Source organism: Phalaenopsis equestris, unplaced genomic scaffold (assembly GCF_001263595.1).
Source record: "Phalaenopsis equestris unplaced genomic scaffold, ASM126359v1 Scaffold235610, whole genome shotgun sequence".
In the NCBI taxonomy this organism is placed as follows: Eukaryota; Viridiplantae; Streptophyta; class Magnoliopsida; order Asparagales; family Orchidaceae; genus Phalaenopsis; species Phalaenopsis equestris.
The window spans coordinates 211,288-234,166 of record NW_018253472.1 but is presented as its reverse complement, the minus strand read 5'-3'; the positions used below and the strand labels follow the sequence as shown (position 1 = coordinate 234,166).

Here is a 22,879-nt window from a genome sequence, read left to right as displayed (position 1 = left end):
TTCATATATCGACTCTCTCGACTCTCTATCAATCTGACAAAAAGATGTTATGTCATTTCTAAGTTTAGCAGTTTTGGATGGAGGGAAATATTTGGATAGAAATTTCTGTGAAAGTTCTCCCCAAGTTCTAATAAATCCTAATGCAACAAATTTAACCACATCTTAGTCTTATTCCTAAGTGAGAAAGGAAAAAGTCTAAGCATAACAACATCATTTGAAACTCTATCATATTTAAAGGTAGCACATAGTTCTAAAAACTAGCGAGGTAAAAATTAGGATCTTCATTTGGTGTACCTCAGAATTGATTATTGTTTACCATTTAGATAATAACGGGTTCAATAGCAGGTTTAAGCTCAAATGAATTAGCAACTACATCAGGATTTTGGATAGATAAGTGTATTTCATCGGCTGTAGGAATTGGGTTGGTGTTCATTTTCTATTCCTTTCCTCGATTATTTACGTTGTTTTCCATTGTGTCAGGATTTAAAGGTTCCCTTCTTAGTCTTCTAATTCTTCTAACAGTGCGTTCTAATTCCAAATCGTAAGGTATAAGATTTTCAGGTCTAAATTTACGCATACAATTGAAATCAATACACAGAAAAGTAGTTAACTAAATATGAAAATAAGTTTCAATTCCAGTTATCGACACCTCTTGGACATGGCGTGGAGAGAAAGAAGCCTGCTCCTATCACCCAAGTTAGTTCAGTTTTCTAGAAACTAGCTGCTGATAAAGACTTTATAAATGCTTAAAAATACAAGTATTTAATACTGCTATTAAAAGAATTCTGCTAAAAGATTTAATTCCTCAGCAACAACACCAAAAACTTAATAACAATTATAGATTCAATAAAGATGTATATATAAAATACTCAATAATGGTAAAGTCACGGTTATCAACGCAAGTATACATATCGCTCAGTAATATAGGGCTTTAATAGAGTCATAGATATCGATCCCACAGGGAGTAATATTTGAGGCTACAAACTAATATTTTAAAAAATCAATACTTATTCATAATAATATAATTCAAATTGCTTATCTGTCACTAATAGGCAATTGAAATAAATATGTAATTTTAATAACTCTTAAATAACTAATTCTACTAATAAAGTTTCTAATGTGAAGTTCAATATATAAGAAACCATCATTCTCCTTATCAAAAAATTAAAGTGAATGGATAAAGTGAATTAGTTCAAATTGTCTTGTGTCAAATAGGAGCATACATATTCTTTACACTTTGGTCCAGGCATAAAGACCATTGACTAATCCTATGCTTGGTTACCGAATCTGCATCTAGGCTAAGAGGATACCGACTCTCACTTCGGAGATACTGGCTCTCACTTTGGAGCTCCCATGTTCCCCTCGCCTGAGGGCTAACATCTATACTTTAGCACCCAAACTATAGGAATGAATTGGGGATTTTAGTCTATCACTCTAAAATCTCCAATTCAACGCCCGATAATTTTATTTCCCTATTTATTTGCACCTAACTTCCAAAGCTTTGACCTCCCTGAATCTTGGATGTAATCTTCACTTTAGTTGTAAAACTCAATATATTTTAACAAATTAATTGGCCAGTTGAAAGTAAATTAAGATCAAAGTGAAAATCTCAAGACAAGGAGAAAGACAGAGAAAACTACTCAGAACTCATGGGGAAGATATGATAAAACTTGGAATTTATATATATAAGTCAGACAAACTACAACAAGTAAATAACACTTATCTCTAATTCCTCCCCAAGAGAATTTCTTGAAGTTCCTCTGAATCTCTTCCTTTATTTACAACACACAGAATTCTTCTTTAAAGTGGCAAGGAGGAAGAAATCTCTCACTTTCCCTCCATTCTTACAATCTCTCAAAGAATTCCTCACTATTTAACCCTAAATTAAACTCTCTACACACTACTGGGGCTCTTGGAAGCTGTTCAAACCTTCCAACTCCTTGAACTCCTCAAACTCCCCTCAATTTTTGGTCAAAATCTTTTTTTAAAGTTGTAGAAGAGTTTCTCCAAGAGTTGCCTAAGCATCCCTCCAAAAATCGTCCACATTCAATGCACCTGTTGGGATAATCGCCGATCTCACCGTTGGCAGCCTCGATAGCGCCGTTGGCGGGCCTTCTAAAATATTTGGCTGGAGTCTCGGGAAAATCTCACCGTCAGCGCCGTTGGGCTCGCCGTCGGCGCCCTAGTTCAAATCTTCATATTTTGGTCCTTTTCTCTCCAAATTCTCTCCTTTTTGCATCTTTTTAATCCAATGGCCATAATTCATCGTACCTGCAATAAAACATCAAAAATACCTTTCTTTAAAGTGCAATATCATCAAAATTAGTATGTGCAATATCATCAAAATTGCAATATCATCAAAATTAGTATAAAATAGATATTAAAATCTCAACATATTTTCCTTTGGTCAATAAACTCAAGTTATCTTTAGAAGTTTCATTGTTTTGTCAAAATATAAAAAATACCAAAAAGATTTAAATCTTAATTACTATAAAAATATCCATAGTTTAAGTGATTATCATTTAAAAAAAGTAGAAAGTTTGGTTACTTTAATTATTGCATACTGTGAACAATCCCAGTGGGTTTGATATTCGGGGCCTAATAAAAAAGTATTATATTACTTGACGACGATACATATAGTTCTGTAGTATCCTAATATATATTAAGTTGAAAAGTTAATTCTCATTTTCTCCAGGATCAAGTTTTTGGTACCATTGTAAAGTAAGGAAATATAAGTGAAAAATATAATTAAAGACATTGTATAATATTGCATATAAACAGTTGAGATCAAGTTTTTGGCATCGTTGTCAGGGAATTGATTGAAAGTAAATTTCTATTTTAGAAAGTCTTATTTAAACTTTAAGAGTTATTTTAGGAATATATTATTATAATATTTTATTTTTTCGTATTTTATTTTATTTTATGTTAATGTATGCGTAGTTCAAGTTCTGAAGGAATAGTGCCCTACGGATTCTGAATTAGAAAAAACTATTAAGAAAATTAGAAAAAGAAAAAAATTATAAATTTTGAAAAATCTAAAAAAATTACAGAAATGACAAACTAAAATGATCAAAATGTTGAAATTCATCAAGAATTTAGACCTTTACGAGATTATGTCAACCCCACGGTAGATGAACTTCATTGTAGTATTCAAAAACCTAATGTAGTGGCTAATTCATTTAAACATAGACTACTATTATCCAAATGGTATCAAATAATCATTATAGGGGATCACCAACTGAAGATCCAAATTTACATCTTGCCAATTTTCTAAAATTTTGTGCTATATTTAAATATGATGGTGTATCAAATGATGTCATAAGACTTAGGTTATTTTCTTTCTCACTGGGGTATAAAGCTAAGATGTGGTTGAATTTGTTAGCACCTGAATAAATCAGAACTTGAGGTGATTTAGCACCAAAATTCCTTGCTAAATATTTTTCACCATAAAAAACTGCGAAGCTTAGAAATGATATTACATCTTTTGATCGGTTTGAAGGGGAATCTTTTTATAAAGCATGGGAACGATTTAAAGTACTCTTAAGAAAGTGTCCACACCATGCTATGCTAGATTGGTTAATAATTCAGTTAATAATTCAAACATAATTCAAACTTTTATAATAGATTAGTTGGGTCTCTTAGATCTATTATCGATGTCGTTGCTAGTGATTCGTTGATGTCAAAACCATTTTATCATGCTTATGCTTTAATTGAAGAAATGACTACCAATAATTTTCAAAGGCCATGTGAGAGGGTGAATCCAAATAAAATAACTAATATTCATGAATCTGATGCATTTACTATGTTAGTAAATCAAGTTGCTGCAATTTCAAGGAAGTTGGACCAATTTAGAATGAATTTTTCTCAACCAATTTTAATGATTGAAGAGAATTCATTAGACCAAATAGTAGATTCTAAAGCATCATTAGAAACTTTGAATGTTATAAATAACAAGCACAATAACCCATATTCAAGTTATTATAACCCAGTTGGAAGAACCATCCCAACTTCAATTGAAATAATACTATGGGTGGTAATAATCAGCAATGGGGGAACAATCAAGTAAACTCATTGGGAAACTGGAACAACCATGGGAATAATAATTATAGATCTACTTATCCTTTAGGTTTCAATAGTAATCCACAATTTAAGGCAAAAAAATTATCTATAGAAGAAGTGGTGTTACAAATAAGAAATCAGTTACAAATTCAAGGAGCTACAATTAGAAATATTGAGAATCAACTTGGATAAATTGCAAATTCATTAAGTAATAGATCCTAAGGAACACTTCCTAGTAATACTGAAACAAATCCGAGAGGCCAGAATAAAGAGCAGGTAAAAGCTATTCAACTTAGAAGCGGAAGAGAGTTTGATGGAAGGTAGGGTTCAAAAGAAAACTGAAGTAGAAAGAGAAGAAATTGAAGAATCAAAAGAGGACACTCCAATAGATTCTTAAAGACCTATTTCTCCGATAAAAATTGATTTGGAAAAACCACCACCTTCATTTCCTCAGAGACTTTGTCAACAGAAGTTGGATAAGCAATTTTCAAAATTTCTAGAAATTTTTAAGAAGCTTACCATTAATGCTCCATTTGCTGAAGCCTTAGAACAAAGAAAAAATGGCAAGCTATGTAAAGTTTATGAAGGATATTCTCAACAGGAAAAGGAAGTTTGAAGATAATGAAATTGTTGCACTTAGTGAGGTGTGTAGTGAAATTATTCAGAAAAAGCTTTTTGAAAAGCTTAAAGATCCTGGTAGCTTTACTATTCCATGTGCGATAGGTGACAGATTTTATGAGAAAGTGTTATGTGACTTAAGTGCAAGCATTAACCTTATACCATTATCAATATTTAAAAGATTGGGATTAGGAGAAATAACCCATATTACTGTAACTTTGCAGTTAGCAGATCGTTTGATAACACACCCTAAAGGAGTTATAGAAGATGTCCTAGTGAAAGTGGATCAGTTTATCTTTCCTGTTGATTTCATTATGATGGATAAGAAGGAAGATAAAGAGATACCGATCATTTTGGGGAGACTTTTCTTAGCCACAGGAAGAGAAATGATAGCTGTATTGAAATGGGAATTAATTATGCACATCAATGATCAAACTATTACTTTTAACATTTCAAGATCAATGAAATATTCTGCAAAAGGTAAAGATGATAAATGTTATAGAATAGATGTTATAAGATATTTGAGTGAATGTCATTTCAAAACTAAGTATGAAGAAAAACCTGAAGTAAAAGATTTGGAACACGAGCAAGAAGAGGAACTAGATCAATGTGAAGATCTTTATAAGGAAGATTTAAATTATGTTTGAGAAAGTTTTGAAATTTTGGACACGATAGAAAAAGATAAATCATTTTGTCCATCAATTGAAAAACCTTCAGAACCTGAGTTGAAGTTACTTCCCGATGATTTAAAATATTCCTTTTTTAGGTGATTTCTCTACTTTACCAGTTATAATTTCCTCAAAGTTAACGATGGAAGAAGAAGAAAGATTGATGAAAATTTTAAAAAAAATTAAGAGAGCCTTTGGATGGGCAATTGCTGATATTAAAGGAATCAGTCCTTCAATTTTTATGCATAGAATTCATATAGAAGAGAACTGCAAACCCAGGGTTGATCCTTAAAGGAGATTAAATCATGTTATGAAAGAAGTAGTAAAGAAAGAGATTTTAAAATTTTTAAAGTGGTTAGATGTTTAGATGTTGGAATTATCTACCCTGTTTCATATAGTGCATGTGTTAGTCCAATTCACTGTGTTCCTAAGAAAGAAGGAGTAACTGTGACTGTGAATGAACATAATGAATTAATACCTATTAGATAAGTCATAGAGTAGCGAATATGCATTGATTATATTAAATTAAATCTTGAATTAAATCTTGTATGCATTGATTATATTAAATTAAATCTTGTCATTAGGAAAGATCATTTTTCATTACCCTTTCTAGATCAAATGCTGGATAGACTAGTTGGGCATTGGATATACTGATTTCTGGATGGATATACTGATTATCACCAAATACAAATAACTCATGAGGATCAAGAGAAAATAGATTTTACCAATCCTTATGGTACATTTTCTTTTCGAAGAATGTCCTTTGGTTAATGTAATGCCCCAACTACATTTCAAAGATGTATGATGACAATTTTTTGTGATTTAAATTAAAAAGGGATTGAAGTCTTTAGGGATAATTTTTAAGTGTTCAGAACTTCATTTGACTCATGTTTAGAACATTTATCTAAAGTTCTTAAGCACTGTGAAGAAACAAATTTAGTCTTTAATTTAGTAAAATGTCAGTTTATGGTAGCAGGAGGAATTGTATTAGGACATCAAATATGTATGGAAGTAGATTCTGCTGATTCTGCTAAAACTCAAGTGATCGTTAATTTACCTTATCCAACTAATGTAAGGGAAATTAAGAAGTTTTTTTAGGACAAGTTGGATTCTACAGATGATATATTAAAGACTTTGCAAAAATTGCTAAGCCTTTATGACATTTACTGGATAAAGATGCAATTTCAATGTTGATGAAGAGTGCCTAAAAGCTTTTGAGTTATTAAAAGAAAAATTAGTCACTGCATCAATTATAGTTTCACCAGATTGGGGAAAACCTTTTGAATTGATGTGTGATGCTAGTGATTATGCTATTGGAGTTATTTTAGGACAAAGATATGATAAAATTTTCAAAGTAATTTAATATGCTAGTAAAACTCTTAATGAAACCCAAATTAATTATACAATAATTGAAAAAGAGTTATTAACAATAGTATATGTATTTGATAAACTTAGATATTTGATAAATTTAGATCTTATGTGATTGGAACTCATTGTGTAGTGCATACAGATCATTCTACTATTAAGTATTTAATGAAAAAGAAGGATGCTAAACATAGACTTATAAGATGTATTCTTCTTTTGCAAGAATTTGATTTTGAAAATCAAATTACTGATCATTTGTCCAGGCTTGAATTAGAAAAACCACTATATTTTGAAAAAGAAATTAATGAACATTTTTCAGATGAAAAATTGTTCAATATTAATGAGTGGCATGTTCCGTGGTATGTCGACATTGTGAACTTTCTTATTAGTGATATTATACCCTATGGAATGACATACCAACAGAAGAAGAAATTTATTTCTGAAGCTAAGACTTATTTTTGGGATGACCCATTTTATATAAAAAAAAAAATGATCTAATTATTCGAAGAAGTGTACCTTTAAAAGAAACTTATGAAATTATCCAAAAATGTAATAATTCTGATTTTGGGGGACATTTTGGTGTTGATAAAATAGCATACAAAGTTTTACAATATGGATTCTATTAGCCTACTATCTTTAGAGAAGTTAATGCTTATATCAAAACTTGAGATAGATGTCAATGCGTATGCAATATTTCTAGAAGAAATGAGATACCCCTCAGTTATATGCTAGAAGTTGAAATATTTGATGTTAGGGGATTAGATTTTATTGAGCCATTTATACCATCTTTCAAAAATTTATATATATTGTTAGCAGTGGACTATGTTTCCAAATGGATAGAAGTTGTTGCTTTACCTCGATGTAAAGCTGAAAGTGTTGCAAAATTTTTAAAAATAAACATATTTTGTAGATTTGAAATGCCAAGAGTGATCATAACTGATGGGGGAAGTCATTTCAGAAATGTCATAATGGAGAAATGATTAAGGAAATATCATATAAACCATAGAATTACTATTGTTTATCATCCTCAGACTATCATCCTCAGACAAATGAAGACAAATGATTTGGTTGAATTATCTAATCAAGAAATTAAAAGAATTATAGAAAAATCTATGAATCCAACAAAAATGGATTGGTCAGTCAAACTTCACTATTTTTTGTGGGCTTATAGGATTGCATACATAACTCCTATAGGAATGTCCTCATATAGGCTAATATTTGGGAAAGCTTGTCATTTACCAGTTGAACTTGAGCATAAAGCATATTGTGCGATTAAAGAGTTCAATTATAATTTGAAAGATACTGGTGAGAAAAGATTATTGCAATTAAATGAGCTTGAAGAGATAAGGAATGAGTCTTATAAGAGTGCTAAGATATACGAAGAAAAGATGAAGATGTGGCATGATCGAAGGATTCTTATTAAAAATTTTCAGCCAAGACAACAAGTTTTGCTATATAATGCAAGGTTAAGATTATTTCCAGGCAAACTTAAGTCCAGGTGGATGGGCTCATTTGTTGTGATAAAAGTTTATTCTTATGGAGCTCTGGATATCAAGATCCTAAAACTGAGAAAGTATTTAAACTGAATGGTCATAGAGTAAAATCTTATTTTGTAGGGGATTGACATAAATTTAATGATCAAATTATGTTAGGTCAACCAGAATAAGTATTGGTTACATCGGGCTGACGATGTAAAATCAAGCTCTTTATGGGAGGCAACCCATAGTTATCAGTGTGTTTTTGCTTTGATTGTTGTTTTTGTGTGATTAAAAAATTTTGGGGTAGTATTTTTGAGACTTTTATATGTTAGTAATGATTTTAAGACTTTATTTAGTAATCTAGACATGCTAGAATGAGTGTTTGCACGTTGAGTTGACTGGTGCAAAATTGAGCACTGACGCTTAAGCGCCAATATTTGGTGCTTAAGCACGGATGTTAAAAATCTTGTGCCAAAATTCAATTTTTAGAAGCCTTAACAGGCCATTGGTTAACTTAAACGTATCATGACAGTTTTAGGACGTGCCTAGAAGTTATTTGAGGGATTCAGACTTATAAATAAAAGGGTTTTGTGATGAAATTTCACTCCAAAATTATTGTTAGCCCTAAAGTCTAAGAGAAAGAAATATTTAGAGAAAAAGGAAGAGGGCCATGAGGAAGAAATTCATTAGTCAGAGTGCACAAGAGAAGTATAACGATTTCTTAGCCGTTAGTTTTGAAGGAATAGCGGAAAAAATCAACAAAATTGAGACTAGTGTGGCTTTACTTGTGGCTTTACTTGAGACAAAGGTGCTTGAGACAAAGGTGAATGAAGTTAATGCACATCTAGAGCATATTGGATGGCAATTGAAAATGCAAGTTAGCCATGCTAATTATATAAAAGAAGTGGATAAGGCGATGTATCTTAAGCAGAAATGGATTGAAGAAGATTGTATCATAGCTCATCACCACCGTCTGTTTTATCAACTCTATATTTCGAATGCCCAAGGAGAGACTGATGAAAAACAGGAATTTTTCCCAACAAATGAAGAATAGAATTAAGTTCAATGTTAGAGTTTGTTTGTTAGGAGGCGTTGTTTTTATGTGTTAGTGTTAAATCTTTTTTTTAGTGTTTATGTTTTATGTGTTTAATTTTGAATGTTTGTTAAGTGTTTGTATTTAGGAAAAGTTTCTCATCTGAGACTATTTGGAATGATAAGTGTTACATGTACTTGTATTAGTTCGTAAATGAATATATGTGTTTGTTAGTATGAAAATTTGTGTTATTTTAGTCTCAAATCGAATTAGTTATATTGGAGAATTTTGAGAAAGATGAGAGTTAAGGGAGAGGAAAATAGTTATTTAGGTGTTATAAAACCATTTAGGGTGGTATACTTAGGCTAATATTACATTTTACTTAGGTTCAAAAATATCAAAAATCATGCACTGACACCTAAGCGCCACATTCTCGCGCTTAAGCACGATGTAACCCGAGAGGCAGGGGCCTAAGCTGCGCTTAAGCGCTGGTTCACAAAAAATCGGTTCGCAAATGGTTAAAGGTGAAAAATAACCCCGAAAATCGTCATTTTTATTCTCGCCGTCATCTTCTTCCTCTTGAGTTCACGATTTTGAAGTCTAAGGTAAACTTTTTTGTGGAGATTTCTTGGTGAATTTGAGCCAAATTTGTTATATTTGGATTTATTAAGGTAAGAGCTTCACTTCTATGTAAAAATTTTGGATTTTCACCATATATTTTGAGTACATTTGAAAAAACCAAAAAATCACTATTCATGGTGAAAAATGAGGAAAAATTTATAGAAATTGCTTATAAAGTGTAGTTTTTGCTTATAGGAGTTAAGTTTAGTGGATTAGACTTTATTTTTGAAGTTATTGTGGAACTTTGTAAAATTTGTAGAATGGTCCCAAGAATGAAGAGGAGTAAGGGAAAGACCCACTTTGATTCGAGCAAGTTTGTGAGTTTGAAAGCTCAGGATAGGTATAGTGATGCTCTACAGTCACACAAGTTTATTCCTGAGAGGTGTTTTAAAAATCCATGTGGATATGTGGAAGATTTGATCGTTCGCAAACAATGGGAACGATTCTATTTTTTTCTGTTGTGGCTGATATTTCTGTATTTCGGGAGTTCTATACAAACCTCCCTGAGGCAGAAGAGAATCGAATCGTGGTTAGAGGCAAATTGGTTGTTGTAATCAATGTGTTCCATCATTTACCACCTGATACTTTGTGTTTTTATGTGAACTATAGTCTGACTGAGACAGAATGGATGAGATTATTTCATAATTGATTGTTGGAAGGGGACTTTGAAAAATCATAAATGAGAGGAGAGTCAACTTTTTCACTTCAAAGTTAAGTGCACCATTGAATGTGTGGCCCTACTTTATTTCAGCTCGTCTGTTGCCGACAAATAATCTTAGTGAAGTTACGAGGTAGAGAGCAATGTTGAATTATTTTATTCAGGAAGGCAAGCTTATCAATATTGGAGCTTTGATCTGTCGGACTATTATTAGTTCTGCCATTACCGCTACTACTGCAGGTTTGGGATTTGCTTCCTTGATCTTTTCTTTGTGTGAGTAGGTTGGAGTGAGATATGATAGCTGGGAAGAAGTGTTGTTGCCTCTAAAGCCAATTACAAGTGTAAATATGAAGTCCGATTCTGAGCACTCTATTTTTGGTTGGAGAGGAGGATTTTCAAGAAGTTATGTAATTTTGACATCTGTTGCATCCACCTTTGCTGCTTCTACATCTAGACCATCTAACTCGCGAGCATCTACTTCTAGAGGTGAGTCTACTGAAATCTCTTGAAACTCAAGATCAATTATTGCAGAGGATGATGGACAATATTAATTATATCGCAAATAAGGTACAAAATCTAAAAAACTTTGTAGATCATATTGATGGGTATGCTAGAAGGAATAGTGATTATGAGGAGAAATTTCACTCTTTCACTCATCTTTGTTTCACTCATCTTTGGAGAGCCTTATTAGGGGTAATCAAGGAGTGGAATTTCCTTCATATCCCAGATACCATGATTATGAGCTTACAGACGTCTGGAATAGCGGTGATTTTGATGATGAGGAAGAGGACTGAGTTATTTTTATATTTGTAATATGTGATGGACTACGTGGTTTGGACTTGATACATTTGAGTTTATGCACTTGTTTGGACTATTTGATGTATTGAACTTTTTTTCTTAATTGTCATTGTAATGTTTGTATTTTGTTAGTATTTTGTTTTAAATTCTTGGTTAGTAATTGTCGTTGTGTGTTGAGTAATGTGTTTTAGTTAGTTATAATTGAACTTATTTCCGTCTTTTGAAAAATTGAAAATCTTGCTAGCTTTAATTTTATTAATTTTATTCAGAAAACTGCTACCGTGTATTTTTCTTTTATCTTGTTAGTGTGTTTGTTTGTATGTTTATACTGTGAAATCAAAGTTATTGTGTTTGTTTGTTTTTATGTTTGTGCCTACTACTTAGAAGTCTAATGAGTCTCTACATGTTGAATTAAAATGAAAATGATAGAAAATTAATCAAAAATTAATTTTACTCATGTTTTTAGTTTTGTACTTGTATAATTATGGTATAAAAATTCATGTAAGCATGTTGTTTCAATTTTCATTCATGCTTATATATATTTGTTGCTAAACTGTTTAGTCTTATAAAAATTTTAGTTTTGGGGGGAATGAAAAATATTTTTAAAACTTGAATTTTATTTGTTCTCAAATGTGCTACAAGTGAATTTGATTTGAAAAGAAAAATGATTATGTATATGAAGTTATATTAGGGAAGTAAAATTTGATTATAGAAATGAGTAAGAAAATTTAGTTAAAATTCTAAGTAATGAAATAAAACTTTAAGTTAAAAATTTTAAGTATAGAAAATGATTAATATAAGTGAGTATCTTTAGTATGAAATATTGTACCTTTGAAAAATTAAAGAAATTTAGACTTTTATTTTTAATACTTAAATTTCTTTTATTAAAAATAATTTTCAAAACTATTATTATATTTATAAGTAAAAGATTTACATCAGGGCTTTACTTTAAGAAAAGAGAAGTGGAATTCAAAACCATTAAAGGCCTATCCTGATATTGTAATCCTTGCCTAAAAAAGAAAAAAAGAAAAAAAACAAAAAGAAAAAGAAAAAGAAAAAGAAAAAGAAAAAGAAAGGGAGGAGAAGCTTGAGGATTGGTGCCTAATAAAAAATTGGTTTCACATTTTTTTTTTAAAGTATAAGACTTGAGAAACTCTTAAGCTTAAGGATAATATATGGTAAGTAAAATTATTCTTAATAAAAATTTTTAAGTAGAGATAATAAAAGAACTAAATTCTATATCTGAAAAATCTACAATATTTCTGAATTAGATATAAACTCATATTTTCATATTTCTTAACATTAAAAATTTCTAAACTTTAAGTTGGTCTCATTTACTAAATATTTTTTTCTAAATTGGACTACTATATTTCTAGATCTAAGTTTTAGTAGCTCCCAAAAAAACTCATATACATATCATACTTATTTAGTTTTTAAAGATTGAAGTGTCACTTGAAGACAAGTAATATTTTAAGTTTGAGGGATTTTGATACACCTAAAACATATAATGTTTTAGACATATTTTTGTACCTATTTTTGAGATAGTGCGCTTTAATGGAAGGTACGCTTTAATGGAAGGTATTTGATGGAAGGTATTTGTGTGTTTTCTTTCATGTACAAGTAAAAAGGTGAAAAATGTTAAAAGGAGTGAAAAAGGATCAAATTTTGAGCAAAAATGTAAAAATGATGCAAATGAGTTTTGGTGCCTAAGCGCTAGATCCGGCGCTTAAGTACCGGTGAAACAGAGAAGGTCGCGCTTAAGCACTAGAGGCAGTTATTTGACAGTTTAATTCATTTTGCCAAATTTTGAAGCGACATTTGAGGCACATATTGGCTAAAGGGAGTGTTTATGACCACTAGAAACAAAAATATGATTCAAAAACTTGTGAAAGGAGGCATCTCTTAGAGTGAAAGGAGGCATCTCTTAGAAAGGAGGCATCTCTTAGAGAATACATCGAATTTTGACACATTTTGAAGAGTTACCAAGACACCTCTTGGAAATTTATAAAAGAAGAAAGTTGAAACTCTTATAAGTGTGCTTGAAAAGGGAGTCCTGAGAAGTTCTTTTGGAGATATTTTCAGGCACCACAAATTTACTTTATCCTTTTTGTTTTTAGTTATTGTGAGATTTAAGAGTGTTGTAAAAGAGAAGAGATTCAAAGGAACTTCAAGAGTTTGGTGGAGGATTTGAGATAAGTTTTTATCTTTATTTTTAAACTACTTTTGGTTTTAATCGAGACTTCTTGTTGGTTTGACAATGATTTTTACTTTTAAACTAAAGTGTGGTTTTGTTTTCTCCATGGATTCTGAGTAGTTTTCTTTATCTTTCTTCTTAAATTATAAGTAATTAAAGTGTTGGATGGAAGTTGTGGAGAGTATTAATCTTTAATGTTGGAAGAAGTTGTGATGATTTAATTCCATATACTTCATTTACTTCTCGATATGGCCTATATAGATGTTAAAATTTGTTGTGAGAACATGTAAGATCTGGGCTAATATTGTCTCAGTCAACAATTAGAAAGAATCACATGAGGTTGTATGAATGAGAATGTAGTTCATATGATTGAGTGCAAATAAATAGGAAAATAATCTTTGAAGGGTGTAGGGTTAGAGGACTTTAGAGTGGCAGGCTAAAGCCCTCAACTTGGTTTTTTGTTTTAGGTTCTGATATGAGATGTTAGCCCCCAGGTGGAGGGAATCGAGGGAACTCTAGAGTGAGAGCTGGTATCTTCCCTGCCAAGCCGGTCTTCATAACTATTCAAACTTTAAATTAACCAATATTTTTTATAGCATCTCAAGTAAGGGTAAAGAATAATATTGCTCATATTTAGCACAACACAATTTGAATACTTCCATAACAGAATTTTTATACTTATTACTAATTCATGATAAGGAGAAAGATATTTCATATTCAGTATTTTTCTTTTTCATAAACTTAAGTTATCTTTAGAAGTTTTTATTGTTTTGTCAAAATATCAAAAATGCCAAAAAGATTTGAATTTTAATTACTGTAAAAACATTTGTAGCTTAAGTAATTGTCTTTTTAAAAAAGAAAGTTTGTTATTTAATAGTGCATATTGTGAGTGCATATTGTGAAATTCCCTATTGTGAAATTCCCGTAGGTTCGATATTCAGGTCTTAATAAAAAAGTCCTATATTACTTGATAACGATACGTGTACTTGCTTATATCCCAATATATGTATAAATTAAAAAGGTTAATTCTTATTTTCTCCCGGATCAAGTTGTTTGTACTGTTGCAAAGTAAGAAAATATAAGTGAAAAATATAATCAAAGACATTGTTATACTGTTGCATATAAACAGTTAGGATCAAGGCACAAGCTTTTCTAATAAGATGTTTCCTTATAAAGGTAGAAAGATACAAAAATAAAAAATAAAACAAGGTGTGGCCATTGTGGGTTGGATAGCCAACCGCTTTCTTTGTAGTTGGCCACCATTTTCCTTGTCTCTCCCTCGGTAGTATGGTCACAAGGAGAAGGCGAGGTTGCCCTCGCCCATCTCTCATAGTCTTCCATATGACATTAAGCCAACGTGTTCTGTTGCCTCTCAATATGGCAGCTCCAACTCACGATGGTGTCCAACTGCTCCAGAAGAGTGTCCCTCTTTAAGATGAGACATCGTCGTGCAACGTATAGACGTGTTGGAAGAGAGGGAAGCTATGCAATGTTGCAATGCGAGCTTGCCAGATATTCATGTCTAAGATTTTTTGGGAGTTAACAATTCCTTATGCAAAATAGAAAGTCAAAATCTTTGGTCTCATTTCTCTCCTCTATAGCTAGAGGGGCGGCACAACCAGTTTTGGGTCTTATGGCACATTCTCACGACAATATTTTTTTAAAATACGAACGTGTCAACGAAAAGAATGGGGCAAAGCTTTGTAATAGAGAATTTGGTGTACATAAGTTGTTGGTCCCAAGCCTTATTTATAGCAAAATCTGGCACCGAGGTGACGGGCATGGTATCGCGGCACTAGCCGCACAAAATAACTCGCATTATAGCAACAAACAATATCTTTGTTAGGGCATTGTGGTGCTAGGCTTGGGGCCGAAACGCCTCATTGTTTGATACGTTGGGGGTTCAATGAAGGCTTTAAAAAAATTATATTTCTCAGCAACATGATCCTGAGTGAATTAAGACAATAAAATTTTCTATAAATAATAAACCACATCATTTTGAAACAATGATATAACTTGATATACATTAAAAAACATTAAAAGCCTTGGGAACAATAAGATAACATATCATATACATCAAGATGATTAATTCCTAAAAGAACATGACTAATCTTTAAGCCATCATCATAACCTTGAACTCTTCGAAGTTGAGCACTCCATCATGGTTGATGTCAAATTTATCAATCACTTCCTGGCAAACTTCTATATTTCTAGAATAACCTAACTTGCTTAGCATCCTCTTTAAACTTCTAGCGGTTATGCATCCTTCGTCTTCCTTCTCGTACATCTTGAAGGCTTCTATCATCTCTCTATCACCTTCCTCTGCTCTCTCCATCAACTTGATGAAGTCCTGAAACCTCAAAAGCCCATCACCATTACCATCCATCGACTCGATGATAACCCTAACTTCCTCGAAGGATAGATCATAACCGCCGGCACTCATACAAGACCTGAGCTCAGCCGAAGAGATTCGACCATCGCCATTCTCGTCGAAATAACAGAATACTTGTTCCAAAGATATCTGGTTAAAGCTCATCGTTGATCTAATTAGAAAATGAAATGAGTTTGATGATGAAACAACTGCTCTTTACGTTGCTGCTTGTGGTGATTTAAGGATTTAATTTTGATTGGAATTTATAGAGATCCATGCTTATGTGCTTGAAGCATTTGGGTGTTGGCATAGCCGTGATGGTGAGGTTGGCGTGTTTATGCTCGTTTTCTATGCCAGGATGTGTAACGGAAGTATACAAATCCTGAGGTTTGGGTAACTGTTAGGGGTATTAAATATGTTTTATTTTATATTCTTAAATTGCATGGTCTACTTTTCATTTCACCTGAAATAACTTTTTTATGCACAGTGACGGGAGACATCCTGCTCAAGCCAAACTCTTCTAACAAAGAGAAAATATTGGACGTGATACAGCGAAGGTTCGAGTTTCCGCTCCGCCCCCGCTGTGTCACAGCGTTCGGGCTTCAACGCAATAAATATTTTTTCTCTGACAACACCCATGTAAAACTAAAATTAGATAACAACAATTTAAAGAGGCATTTACATACATAACACTCCATTTTTATGTATTTGCATTTCTAACCACTAAACTATAAATTTTTACTTTTTTACCGCCCAAATCTTTGATATAACATCATAATTATCAACATTCTAAGGTAAATTACATCTTTCAGGCATAATTAAAGTGGTAAATATATATATATATATATATATATATATATAAAATTATGTTTTGGTGTTGGATATGCAAATACATTGAAATTATGTGGTGTGTCAGTAAATCTTACCAATATAAAATAAGAGAAAAATATGACTCAGTCCTTTCAAAGGTCATGGTGCAGCTCAATTTTCCTGGCCGTTTCCTTAATTTATAATTTACAAAAAGTATGTTTTTGGTTGAGGCTAACTCCAATTGAACTAGTTAAAAAAATAAAAAATTAATAGAAAACTAAATAGGTACATTTCGTGCCGAGAGATCTTGCTTGGTAAAAGTTGTGTCACACGAAGAAAGTCATTGCTGTTTAAAGTACAAAGTAGAAATCAGGTCACCTTCACGTTGACACTAATCTTATGAGCTTAGAAGGCAATAAGTTGAAACACCATAAACGTAAAAACATCAATAAAAAAAAAATGGCCTACTCTTTTACATTTTCTAGCTAAAGAAAGGACGATAAGCCTTAATCCAGCAGCTGTTGAGTGGTTGTTTTGCTGGTTTGACAAAGATTGTGATGGAAAGAACTCGACTGAGCTCAAGTTTTGCGTGAACAACGTTATTGGGGATAATCGATGGATGTTGATGGTGATGGGGCTGCTAAGATGGGAAGAGTTTATTAAATTGGTTGAGAAGAAGAAAAAGAAGAGCGGAGAATGCGAGAACCATTCAGAATGTATGGGATGGATAAAGAAGAATGGATCACGTTTTGCGGGTTGAGTTTTCTAGGAATTTGGGAATTTGTAAGTGTATGCTAGAAAAGAGCCTGCATGAATCTCAAGGAGAACTGATGGTGCAGGCAGGATAAGATATATTGAAGGATGGCTGACTGATTGGAGACTAGGAGGCTTACTTAAGGGTGAATACCTCTCAAGATCTTTTTCTTAAGGGGGACTACCTATCGGATTACGGTGATTTACTTTCTGCTTGATAGCCTAGATTTACTTTGTCGACAACCAATACTAATCTGGACCGACTTGAGGGCCTCACTAGTTTAGCCATTCGGTTGTATTTACCAAGCTTAGCCGACCGGTACCGCCTATCAAGGGCTCGCCAGTCCAGGTAGCTAAGCCTTAAGGTCGTTAGACTATGGAGCCACATATGTAAAATGCTTATAATAACTTGTCTAACCTCCATTAAACTAGGGGTATAAATGTAACTTCTCATGTTTTACCACATTTCCCTATAAATAGGGGATTATTCTATAAATAAAATGTTACACACTTTACTTAAAATCCTATACACTATTGCACATTTCTCTCTCTCTCTCTCTTTCTTGTCTTACACTCTATTCCATGGGTGTAGTTCACAGACAAATCAAGATTCAACATCCGAAAAATTACAGTGAGTGTGGATCATGCCAATGATAAGAAGAGGATTGGCATAAGGAAAAGAAGCTCACAATAGAGACTTCGTCAATATGGAGTGCCTTAAAGAGTTTGTGTAGCAACAAATCTAAAAATTGAAGAATGAGAAGATGAATGCCATCAAATATTTATCAGCTCGAGGAAAGGATAAAAGTCCTTGACAGGTAGCACTGACACCCAAAAGGCAAAGGGTACCCTTGCTTAAGGAAAGGATCTGTGATTCAGAGTACCTCGATAGCATAAGGTCTGTGGCAATAGACAAACAATGGTTCATGCCAACTGAGGCACCTCGCCAGCCATAAAACACATTCTCTCAACATATTCTTGAAGTTGATCCCTTGAAGATTCAAAGTTCATGCTTTGGAGACCAACAAGTGTATGGCTGTTCCAGCTGACCGCATTACCTCCTTTATATTGACCATCTATTTGCTAAGAATGAAAAATGTGTTGAAGTGAAGCCTAATTTTTACTAAACTAAGGGAGTCTACCCTCAGGTGATTTAACATAACAAAAATGGGAGTCAAGACTTCAAGCCAATGTTTATGTTTATGTTGTAGTTTGTGAGCGCTTAGAAGCTCAAATGTGTTCGCAGGACCTATTGTAGATTAGGTAGATGCAAAGCGAGAGTCAATGCTCATTCATCACCTTATTTTAGAAGGAGATATTGGATGTGCTAAATCAAAAACCCATAGTAGCACATGCCACCCTGGCCAAATGGACGAAGGAAGGATCATTTGGGTATGCTCTAGGCTTGCAGTGACCAAAGACCATAGCTAAGCTATTAGAACAAGCCAACAATCACATCTCAGATGAGGAGTGTAACTCCACTCATACTTTGGCCAAGATGGAACCATCCATATGTCGCATGAAGAGGAGGGCTCGCCAAGGCGATAAGTGGAGGATGAGGGAAAACTTGCATTCCCCCATTCATCCACAATATGAAGATAATTATCTCCCTCTAGACAATATGGGGGTGATAAAAGTTAGACAATATGGGGGTGACAAAAGTTGAAACCAAGGAGGTCAGGCTCAATACTCTAATTAATGGTTAGCTTCTTATAATGAGCACCCGATGCACAATCACAAAACATCGAAGGTGACCAGCTGAGAATCTCAGTGGCTGAGCTCATGGAGGCCATTCAGAAAAAATGATTATTTAAAAAAGGTGCCCCCAATGAGGACCAGAGCTTTTCTCTAGGATATTAAGAAATATCATGCTTACTGTAAAGGCCACATCCATGATACGGAGGAATGATGACACCTTCAAAGCCTGGTCAAAGAATAATCAGAACTAGAATGTTCAATATTTTTTTGGCATAAAGAGCAATAATGCAAATTAAGGTAAGGCTCCACTCAAGAAAATTTTGGATGAGCAGGTTTGAGAAATGTTATCCACATCACTTGGGTGGTACCTCTTCGTGCTACCTAAAGTGTCGTCGCCGATCCTAATTTTGTCTTTTGTTTGATGTCATTCTTCTTGTGGAATCGCCAACTTGAATTCCATCACATTGCCCTTCTCTCCTAATGCTTCCCAACTTTGAATCCTGTCAATGATTTTGAGAAGTGAGAAATTAAGGAGGAAGGAGGAAAATAATAATAGAGCCAAACAAAAGAAGAGTGTAAGAGAAAATACTTTAATGAGGTAAACTTTATAAAAAAAAGATCCAAAGTGCTTAACTGAAGTACATTCAGTTTTTCAGACACTTTAAAGACATCTTTATAAGAAACAATGATGAAAATCAAACCCCTTGTTGACGTCACTTTTTGTTGAGGTCTAGTCTTTTCTCCTTAGAAGCCTAGAATCTTACCATAGGACTTTCCTGTTGACTATTCATAAAAGACTAGTAATGGAACCCTACCATTAGAAATTCCAAATGTTTCTTTGCTCATCTTGAAGTTCCACATGTTGGTTTTAACCTCTAGCACTTAGTAGACAGAACCAATGTGAGGGAGCTCAAGAGGAGTCCCCATAGGATTGTTTGGCCTTAAGGTTAAACCAAGGTGATGTGATCTTGGTCAATCTTGTACACACATATTTGATACCCCTCACATTCACTTACAACTTAAACCCTTAACCAAACTTGCTTAGCTTGATCCCTTATTCTTTTAGAAACTCATGTGGATGGTCCCCTACACCCTTATCCCTAGGCTAGCGTTTGGCTAAGACCAACACATAGAGGATTCAAAATGGGAGTTCCATTAGTCTCATGGCACCATAAGGGTAATTTTTGTGTTTAGCATCCTCAATTGATCCCATCCTACCTAAATACCCAGTTTTGGCCTTTTGACCCCAAACTTTCTCAAAATCATCAAATTACCCTCGAAACTCTAAATTTTCAAAAATTTCCAAAATCCACAAATTTTATCCAAAAATAAAGTCAAACCATTTGAAACCATTTAAATTACCCAAAACACCCCAAATTTTCCATAATTCCCAAAATATGTCTAACTTCATCAAAATTACCAAAATGCCCCTCATGGCCCAAAAATTCCCAAAACCAATGCCAAACATCCATTGGACCCAATTTGACCACATTGACCGGTTTGGTCCAAAATCCCAGTTTTACCCCTAAATGCCTAAAGTCTCCAAATCATCTCTAATTTCCACCAAATTGATTTCAAACTTTCCCAATTTCAAATATAAACTCAATTTAATCATGTCTAGACCCAATTGAAATCAAATTCAAGCCCAATTGAATCCAATTTCAAACTCAAATTCCAAGCCCAATTTTTAACCCCCAAGTTCACCCCAAGCCAAATCCATCAAATTGAACTCTCTAGCCTATCAAATTACCCCAATTTTGGATTCTAAATTCTTCATAACATTCCCATAGAACAAATTGAACCTTTAATTTGCATTGACCTAGCCCCAAGTCTGGCCCAAATCCAACTCAAGTCAAAACCCCCAATTTTGCCCCAAAGTCCAAATCCCTTCAAATTAAACCTCATAGCACCTCAATTTTACACGCAATTGACACTCAAATGCCTCATGACAATTCCCTGAATCAAATTGACCATTCAATTGGACTAGACCCAAGCTTTAGCCAAGCCTAAACCAAATTCCAAGCTAACTCATACATTTTGAGCCCAACCTTAAATCCACTTGGAGCTACATGGGTCGACCCACCTTGAACCACCTCAGCATCCACTTAGACCCTAAGAACCACCCTAGATGCTCTTAGCTTACCGTAAGGGTTCCATGGAACAAGGGACCAATGATTTGGGGGATTCCTTCCCATTTTTGGCCAAGTGACCTAACCTTGATCTCATTTGATTAAACCCCCTTTCTAATCACCATTAAAACTCCCCCTTGGTTCCTTGAGCCAGCTAGCCATCTCCCCTGGCTTGGTCGGTCGGTCTAGTGGCTGAAAAACCCAAAACCGATGAGCTCTCCCAATAGACCAAATCCAATTTACATCCATCCAATGTGGCTCACCCCCATTAGCCATTGGCGTCGTTTAGCCCTCCACCTAAATCGAGGAGCTCTCCCCATGGACCAAAAATAAAATTTACTTTATATATTTTTCTTTTGTCTCCCTTCTCCGAGTTCTCTGAACTTAGGGAGACAAAAGAAAAATACAAAAAGTATATTTTGAAATTAAATTATATTTTTTATTTAATTAATCACTAAAATCAATAAATAATTATAATAATTAAAATATAACTCAATAAATTTTGGAAATTGGTCCAAGTGATCCTCTAACCTAGGTGAACCACCAACAATTTTCCTAAGGACAGAAACTTTACCTTGATTACTTAAATAAATCAACATAAGAAAACTTTATTTTTGGGTTAAAATAATTATTAAAAATTAAATAAAAATAAATAAATTATAATTTCATCTTTAATATTTTAATTGACCCTGTTGACTTCACTTTTGATTGAGGTCTAGTCTTTCTCATAAGCCAAAGCATTCAAAATGCGCCTAATCTTCACAAACCCTAAATCACTAAGATAATTAATTTTGGAAAATACAAACATCCAAATGAATTGATTTTTTATCTCCTCTGATGTTTAAGATCCAGAGAACTCCCCATAAAAATTTCAAAGCATTTTAAGTTTATTTGATGGCCTAAGTTGATTTTTCAAACTAAATGTCATCTTTGACACTTAAATGATTTTTAAAAATCAAAATATAACTCAAAAATTTCTGAAAACTTATTTTTTTTTAGTTCTTTGTGATCAGGGGTATTTTCTAAAAATAAAATTTAATTTAAAATAAAAACTTCATTATTAGCCTATTTTTAAATATTTAAAATAATTAAAAATTCTTAAAAATCATAAAAATAATAAAATTCATGAAAATATTCCAAATTATTTTCTAAGCACTTAGAAACAATTTGAATATTTTTCCTGGTTTTCTAAATAAAGATATTGTATTTTGAAGCTTAAAATAATTTTTAAAGGCTAAAAAATAGATTTCCACTAAAATAATTCTAATAAACAAAAAAAAAATCCAAAAAAATATAAAATTTGATTCTTTGGGTTCTAAGACCTCAGGGAGATTTTTTAAAAATGTAAGACTTAATTTTCCACTTTTAAAATATTTTATATTTAATAAGTACCCCATAAATTAAAATAATTATAATAATTCAAATACAAATTAAAAAATCATGAAATTTGTTCCAAATGCTTCTCTAGTGTAAATATACATCTAGTAAAAATTTCAAGTGATTAGACTTCACCTTGGTCAAGTTATTAAGTTTTCTTTGGAAAATCTTATTTTTGCATGAAAATAATTATATAAATTAAATTAAATTTTGAAAAATCACATTTTCTCCTCTGATGTCTTAATTGAC

General features: G+C 32.9%; 1 protein-coding gene across 1 annotated transcript in view; it reads right to left on the bottom strand.

Moving 5' to 3' along the window:
- The window catches only part of LOC110039174 (putative calcium-binding protein CML19), a 33,351-nt gene extending 17,323 nt beyond the window's left edge, over positions 1-16,028 (bottom strand). Inside the window, exon 1 of the mRNA XM_020744150.1 lies at positions 15,624-16,028. Coding sequence (XP_020599809.1) covers positions 15,624-16,028 — 405 coding nt within the window. The remainder of the gene's footprint in view (positions 1-15,623) is intronic.
- Positions 16,029-22,879: the final 6,851 nt, after the last annotated feature.